General features: G+C 42.1%; 1 protein-coding gene across 1 annotated transcript; it reads left to right on the forward strand.

Moving 5' to 3' along the window:
• Nucleotides 1-752: 752 nt before the first annotated feature.
• LOC144768915 (taste receptor type 2 member 40-like) lies at nt 753-1,664 on the forward strand. Its single transcript, XM_078652924.1, has one exon. The coding sequence runs from the start codon at nt 753-755 to the stop codon at nt 1,662-1,664; it is 912 nt and encodes a 303-aa protein (XP_078509050.1).
• Nucleotides 1,665-7,889: the final 6,225 nt, after the last annotated feature.

Genomic DNA, 7,889 nt, shown 5'->3' on the forward strand with positions numbered 1-7,889 from the left:
CTTAAAGAAACTAGTTTGAAATTTGTTTCACAATTTCAGGATCCTACCAGACATTGCCACAGAGAGTAGCAGAGGAAATGCCATTGCTTACCATCCTTCAGAACTTCTTCCAGATTATCCAGATGTTTAAAACTAGTAATTCTATGATAAGTTTAGACATAGGTCTCTGTTTCTGGCTCTACCGACCAAGACTTACGCATCTATTTAAGACGTTGTAATGTTCAACAGGAAGCATTCTTGCGAGGGTACACCTCCACTTCCTCCATAGAAACTGAAATGTCCTTCAAGGGAAAGCTCTGTACAGGCAATGGCGCCTCTTCTCATTTCAAGAGACAATAATTTACAACAGGAAACCTGATCTTTATACTGTTCTTCAGGAAACCTTCTGGAGAGGAAAGATGCCATGGATCGACACTATGTGAGTCTTACCGTGCAACACAATCTTTTATAAAGGTGAAGACACTGCACATCTGTTTAAGAGATTGTATTGTGCTTCAATAATCTATCTGGAGGAAATGCAGCCTTCCACTTCTGGTTAAGAGACAGCAATATCCTCTAGAAATCTTGTGGAGAAGAAACTCTATCCATCAGAAAACCCTGTGGAGAGAAGAGAGTTCTGGATTTCTGTTAGGTGTTCAGCATCCTCATTACCTTTCAGCAAAACTCCTGGAGCAGCTTTATTCCTGCACTTCCATTAGGTTGCCAGCATTATCTGACTGAGAAAAGAAAAGAAGTTCACCCAGATACACACAATGTATCCACTTCAGACCTTTATCCATATTGTTGGTGGCACTATGATGTTAATGGGAATCACCAGTAATGCCTTTATGGCAGCTGTGATTGCTGCTCAGTGGATTGGTAGTGGACGCTTTCCCCCACCATGCGATCTCCTGCTGATAGCCCTCGGCATGATAAATATTCCTTGTCAGTGTTTTACAGGAGTGGAACACTTTATTTGTTACCTATGGACAGAGGCATATAACAGTGACAGTGTTTTGAAAACCTTCTATGTCCTCATCCCAATGTTGTTTACCTCAAGTTTCTGGTTCAACACTTGGCTCTGCCTCTTCTACTGCATCAAGATTGTCAACTTTTCGCACCCCCTGATCATGCGCTTTAAGCTTGGTATGCACACCATTGTTTCCTGGTCTCTCCTTTCATCTGTACTGACACCATTAGCCATCACTGTCCCAGGAATCTTCTACCTTGGAAAGTCAGCACCAGAAAACTCCACCACTACCAATAACACTATAGTACCAATTGTGGAGAACTACAACTTTTGGCATGCACTGCTGATGTCTATTGTGGGAGTCCTTGTGCCACTGGTTGTGATAGGTATTTCAGTTATGCTGATCCTCAATTATCTCTATAAGCACACCAGACAGATGCAGCAGAACCACACAGGCTTCACTGAAGGGCCCAGCATGGATGCCCACACCAGGGCAGCAAAAACTATTTTGTCGCTGATGGTTCTATATGTCCTCTTTGATGTGGCATTGCTTGTTGCATTAACAGATGCTTCTGGTTATGTTGAGACTTTCAAATTATATATTTATGTGTGTGCAGTAACTTTATACCCGTTCATTAACTCCATGATCCTCATTATTGGGAGCTCAAAGTTAAAGGCAGCGGCCATGAATCTTCTCTGCCTTCATCAAGCCTGACCGCATACATTAGGTTGATTGAACAGATGGCAAGGAGTGTGTGATGCATGTCTGCCAATTGTTGTAGGGGCTTTGTGTAAGAAAGAAGATTGCTGCTTATCCAACAATCCCCTTTGAAAATAGCATCCCATAACTGAGATTCGATGAGCTCACAGTCACCACATGGCATATCTTGACACTTTTGGCAGAAAAAAGGTGCATATTTTTACCCAATTCAATGGTACAAAACTGGACTCTTTATCACTGCAATAGGATATCTCGCTGAGTAGACTTGCAGAGATTTAACTGGTGATCACCTGACCAAACAGGATCCTGCTTAGAAATTCTCCCCCATCCACCATTTCAGAGGATTCTGAGGTTCCCAACTCTTTTGCATAACTCGGGTGGCAATATTAATTTATACTTGAAATCCATTTGACCTCCTGTTTTTCTCTGTTCTGTAAATGTACGACATTAAAAATCAATGTAACAAGTGTGACAAGCATGCTTGCACCAACCTTGTTGTGTTTGGCAAACATGCCTATGGCCAAGCACTCTGTTTTTCTCAACACATTTTCAGTGCCACTGTGAGTGCATGCCTTCCTCTTCTTCTAAACAGATTTACATGAGTGCATTTTTTGTTACAAGGCTTGTTTAAATAAACGGGACTTCGGAGCAGTGTGATGGTGACACAAATGCAGCTCGGTGGAAGATCAGAAACCATTGACTAAAAACTTTAGTTTTACAATATTACAGATCATCTGGGTTGTCTCTGTATCAATCTTTTAAGGCAACCTTTTCTTATTCAAGTTTTAAAATACATGCTGGCCATCAAAGACTCTTCCCTGCAAAGGAAACATCAATCTTTTAGGAATATGCAAACTGTTATGCCCACAACTTCACCCGCAGTCTGTACAGGCCTTTCTCATTTAACCCTGATCACTACTAACCCTGGGCAAAGCACTACGCTACGCTCGCGTAGTTTGCGAAGTGTGCGCTACTTTGCACTATGCCAACCGCACGTAGCACAGTGCAAACATGCCTAGCATAGAGCAGCGGTAATTTTTTACTTGCTCGCGGTCCTCAACGTCAAAATGACATCCGGGCGAGACTTTTTCCTCGTTCGTGATCAGCAACATCAAGTTGCCGATCGCGAGCGTGGAAAATAAACCTCCCGGCGAGATTCTCAAAGCAGGGAAGTCAGGTTTCTCATTGCGAGTGGTCGCGTATGCTCGCAACTGCTCGCGATGAGAAACTACCGTCCTTGTTGAAAAAGCTGCCGCTCAAGTAAAATCTACTCGAGCGGCAGAAAACTACAGCTCACACTGTGCAAGATGCCGTTTTCAATGATTGCACAGTGTCGGATGCTTGTCCGAACTGTGCAAACGTTGAAAAACGGCATCTTGCACAGTGCGAACAGGGTACTACGCAGTTCGCGTAGTGCTCAGCGTAGCTCGTGTAGTGCAAAGTGCACTTCGCGTAGCTACGCGTATCGCTACTTCGCAAACTACGCCCAGCCCTAGTCACTACATACTTTCCGAAAAAGAATTTAGGTAGCAGTATGCCTGAAACTATTAGCCACATGTTGCAGAAGTTGATACTTCTAATCATCTGATTGTGCAACCTCTAGAACACTGTTTTCACTAAAACAGTGATGTTCCACCCTTAATGACATTGCAATGTGTCACGTATGCAGTTCCTGTGAATGTGACACATCATCTTTCAAAAGTGCTATGTCCTCTGAACAGCTACAAAATGCCAGCATGGAACCGACCATCATTCAAAGTTCAAAATATACTTTATTCGGTTTAAATCACAAAAACCATAAAAGTGTACAAGCATTAAAAAGTCCACAGGCCACCAGACTGAATAGTAAATACTAAAATATAACATAGATACAAAACAGGGAGTAACCCCTGAAATATACGGTACATGGTGGCAAGAGTTTAAAATCAACAACATGAGCAATAGTAACCTAATTGGGAAATACATACAATAGTTGATATTTATAAAAAGTCCTCTAGGACCAAGCGATCTTTTTGCCAAGTCTCACTGCTATAGTTAAAAATTTTGCCACATTATAAATGACCCATATTTCTGTCAACAGTTGGAGGTACAACAAAGCTGGCTTCACTTGCCTAAAGCCCTTTCCTTTTAACAATGGTATAATAAATTTTAATCTAATACCCTTGAAATGATCACAAAAGAACAGAAAGTGAGCCGTGTCCATAATTGAGCAGCCATCACATTTGCATAGAACTAAGTCCATGCTCCTGGTCCAAACAGGGCGGCCAGAAATTAAAAGATGAATTTTGTTAAGTCGGAACCTCGTTAACAAATACCTATGGTTGGTATTATTCAAAACTTTAAGATACAGTTCCGGTTCGGGGTCAGGTGAAACGATCAGCTGGTGGGTCCTAACAGAGGGTTTAATCAGCTCCCTGCCCTCTCTGTCCATTCCTCTGTTTACCAAAAAAGTGTTTTTGACCCATTTCAGATCCCCTTTCACCAAGTTTAAGGGTTTATCGAACAATTCGGGCCGTCCTAGTTTTTCACACATTTGTTGCACGTACTTCAACCAGGGGATCTTTTCCCAATGGTCCAACAGTAGACAATCCCTTAAAATTTCATGGTTTACCTCAAGCTCTGGGTTTAACCAGACTGCCAACCATTTTAGTAAAGGGGCCATGGCAATTTTATCCTCCAGGTAACCCATGCCACACTCCTGGTGGACTATATAGTTTGCGGTGGATTTTGGGAGGGAAAGAAGTGTTTTTAAAAAATTGTCCTCTGTGACCTGAAGCGATGAGACCTGCTTAAAGCCCCCCAGGTCGGCCCCGTATGTGGCGATTGCAGTACATTTGGAAGCGTATACTTTTAGTACTGCCTCAATGGGCTTCACCCCTAATTTGCGGGAGAAACTTAGCACTGCCGAGATTGAACGTGTCAAGGATGTTTTTTTCTCCACCAGTTGGGGATGCCACGTGGAGCCTTCATCGAAGACCACCCCCAGATAGGGAAATCTAGAGACTCGTGACAATTTGTGTTTGTTGCAAAATAATGACATCACTTTGGACTTTGCTTTGTGACCTACTACCATAACATGAGACTTGCCAAGGTTAACGCTTAGATCAAGATTATCCATAAAAACATAAAAAGAGTTCAGCAGGTATTGGAGTCCTACTGCAGTTCTAGCTAGGAGGGCAGCGTCATCCGCATACAGTAGGGCAGGCAGTAAATATTTCCCAGCCCTCGGGATGTCCTTGCAAACTACACCCAAAGCTTTACCTAGGTCATTAATATATAGTGTGAAGAGCAGGGGAGCAAGGATGCACCCCTGTCTCACACCATTAATAATACTAATTTTTTTCGTGCAGTTCCCCTTTCTATCGTGACGGACCGTTGCAGTGAGGTCCCTATGGAGGTCTGCTAGGAAATATACTATGTTAGGGTCTATTCCGATGTTAAGGAGCTGACCCCACAGTTTGGATCTGTTTACCCGGTCAAATGCCGAGGACAGATCCATAAAAGCAATAAACAGTGACCCTTGCTTAGCTAAGGTGTATTTCCCGATGAGAAACTGTAAATTTAGGCTTTGGTCGATAGTACTGCGTCCCTTTCGGAATCCATACTGTAGAGGAGAAAGTGTATTAGTTTCCTCTAACCAAGTAGTCAGTTTGCCTAAAACCACCCTCCCTAAAACCTTGACTGCAGAATCAATAAGGGATATAGGTCGGTAATTGCCAGGGTCCCCCCGGTCCCCTTTTTTATAAATGGGAACAATTACCGACTGTGTCCATGACTCAGGGATGCCTGTCTTAGAAACTCTGTTAAAAACAGTAGCTAAGACTTTGGACCAAAATAAAATATCAACTTTAAAAAGATCAGAGGGGACGCCATCTGGCCCAGGAGCTTTATTGCTGGTCATCATACCGATGGCCACTGCCACCTACTCCTCGTTCACAGTTAAAATATAAGGTGATTGAGGGAAGGCGGTCATACCTTCTACCGCCAGGGTCTCTTCTTCATAGACAGAACTAAAGTGCGTGTGCCATCGCTCTTCTTGGATTCCACAGTCCAGTTCATTATTACTGGAATCCGAGAAGTAAGGTTGGTTTACCACCGCCCAGAACTTGGCGCTACTTTTTAACACATCTATGGAAGTCAGATCAGCCCAAGCGTCCTCTCTTATATCACGCCGCCTTTTTTCAATTGCAGTCTTGTATTCTCTCCTGAGGATAGCTACAAGCCGTCTTACAAAAGTGCTATGTCCTCTGAACAGCTACAAAATACCAGCATCGAACCGACCATCATTCAGTTTAATGGCCCTAAGAACGATGACTCAGTTTTGGAGGGTCAGTGACCACCTACTTGACACTATTTATTGAATACTTTAAATGTGACTTTGAAAGCTCTAAGGGCCATCTGTACAAAGGGTTTTAGCCATTGAGATGAGCACATTCGTCTGCCAGAAATCTGACGGGATGGGCAGTATTCCTAGGACTAGCACTGACTTTATAGTATGCCTGATGTAATTCGTCTGCCAGAGAACTGACGGGATGGGCAGTATTTCTAGGAATAGCACTGACTTTATAGTATGCCTGATGTAATCTTCAAATTTGCAAGTTATGTAACCCCCATTGCGTTTCATATATTCCATTTATTAATTTATTTGTGGGTGTTTCTCATTTATAAAGAGACATTGCATTTAGTATTGTTTGCAGATTTGTACCAAGTAACATTTGTTTTGTTATGCTTTAATCATTGATATATATATATATATATATATATATATATATATATATATATATATATATATAGGATTCCACAATCCTGCAGTGCGTGCGACCCGCCGGCAGCACCAACACGAACACAGGTACAGACCACAACAGGGGATTTGTAGAATTATAAAGTGCTTTATTCCATCGATGGGAACGGCAACATGGCGCGTTTCGTCCAGGGAACCCGGACTTGATCACAATACATATATATATATATATATATATATATATATATATTCACGTGATTTCTTATGCTTTATACATTGAAGTGAAGGTGCCAATAGATTAATATGTTAATACTTGCATGTGGCATCATTTGAAGTGAGGCCTGTTCTTGGGAAAGGTGTAATTGAGCGGGGTACAGACAAGTAAAAAAGCAGAGAGAAAATCTTCGACTTCCTAATAGACCTGATGGAGCAAGCAGAAGCTATAAGCACCCTTTGTGAACGCCACAGGTCAGCATCTCAGAGCCAGTCTGGCCTTAGCAGCTTAATGGGACAATAACCTTCTTCACACAGAACAACACTTTTTTTGCTCAACTGAGGTATCATAATCCGGGGTAGAGTGCAACTCACACAGGCCCTTTCGGTGCTTAGAAATCTTAGCTAGAGGCAAGACAGAAGGTGTTAAAAGATAGAGATGGGCTCAGTCTTTTCATACAAAAGACTTCTGGATTTTGAACTACTGTTACAATGTTGCAATTCTTTGTATTATATTGTTTGTTATTAGTTTTTATTGCCACTGTTTTGTTCATTTTTTTAGTTACAGCTAGACACATTTTATGTACTATGTTAGGACAGTGATTTTACTAAAATCATTACACATATCCTTATTCTGCATTCTTGAGTGTGTCCATTTGTGGTAAAAAGAAATCCAGAACCCAATAACAACCAATAATCCACAGGATTCTCATAGGACAGTTCATTACCCAGGGTTCACCGAGCTCTTGTAATGCTTAGGTGTTCCATGGACTACGGCCTACCAGGTTTCCTGGTTCTAGCTGGTGGTTTGAATCTATACCTTTGACTAAGGTATGAAATTGCAAAAATATATACTTAGAAATAGGATAATCTACATGGGGTGCTGTGGGTATTCACTCAAGAAGGATCTACTGTTTACTCTGGGTGTGCCTCCAATGTCATGTTGACAGCTGACCCCTCCAAATTCTTTCACGCAGAAGAACATTCAACCCTGGAAACAGTTGGTCTTCAAACCACATGGTACTTTATGTCTTCTTAAATTGTAAAGATTGCCTTTTTATTCCTTAGAAGATGAATGTATATGAAGCAGTCCCTGCTAGGAGCTCGCTCGCTTCATGCTGGCTCAATGGGAGTTAAGACCCAACGAGAGTCATGAAAGCCCGACTATACCCAATATCTGCAGTGGCCCACATTGGCTGGGGGGTCCCATCAGGTGGTTCTACACTTGGGCTGTGTATTTCTCAATGCACCTCTGCTCCCTCAAT

This window comes from Lissotriton helveticus, chromosome 7, assembly GCF_964261635.1.
Source record: "Lissotriton helveticus chromosome 7, aLisHel1.1, whole genome shotgun sequence".
NCBI classification, from domain to species: domain Eukaryota; kingdom Metazoa; phylum Chordata; class Amphibia; order Caudata; family Salamandridae; genus Lissotriton; species Lissotriton helveticus.

Excerpts from the sequence above, each read along its gene's own strand:
- LOC144768915 (XM_078652924.1), top strand. The coding sequence starts at position 753 with ATGTATCCACTTCAGACCTTTATCCATATTGTTGGTGGCACTATGATG.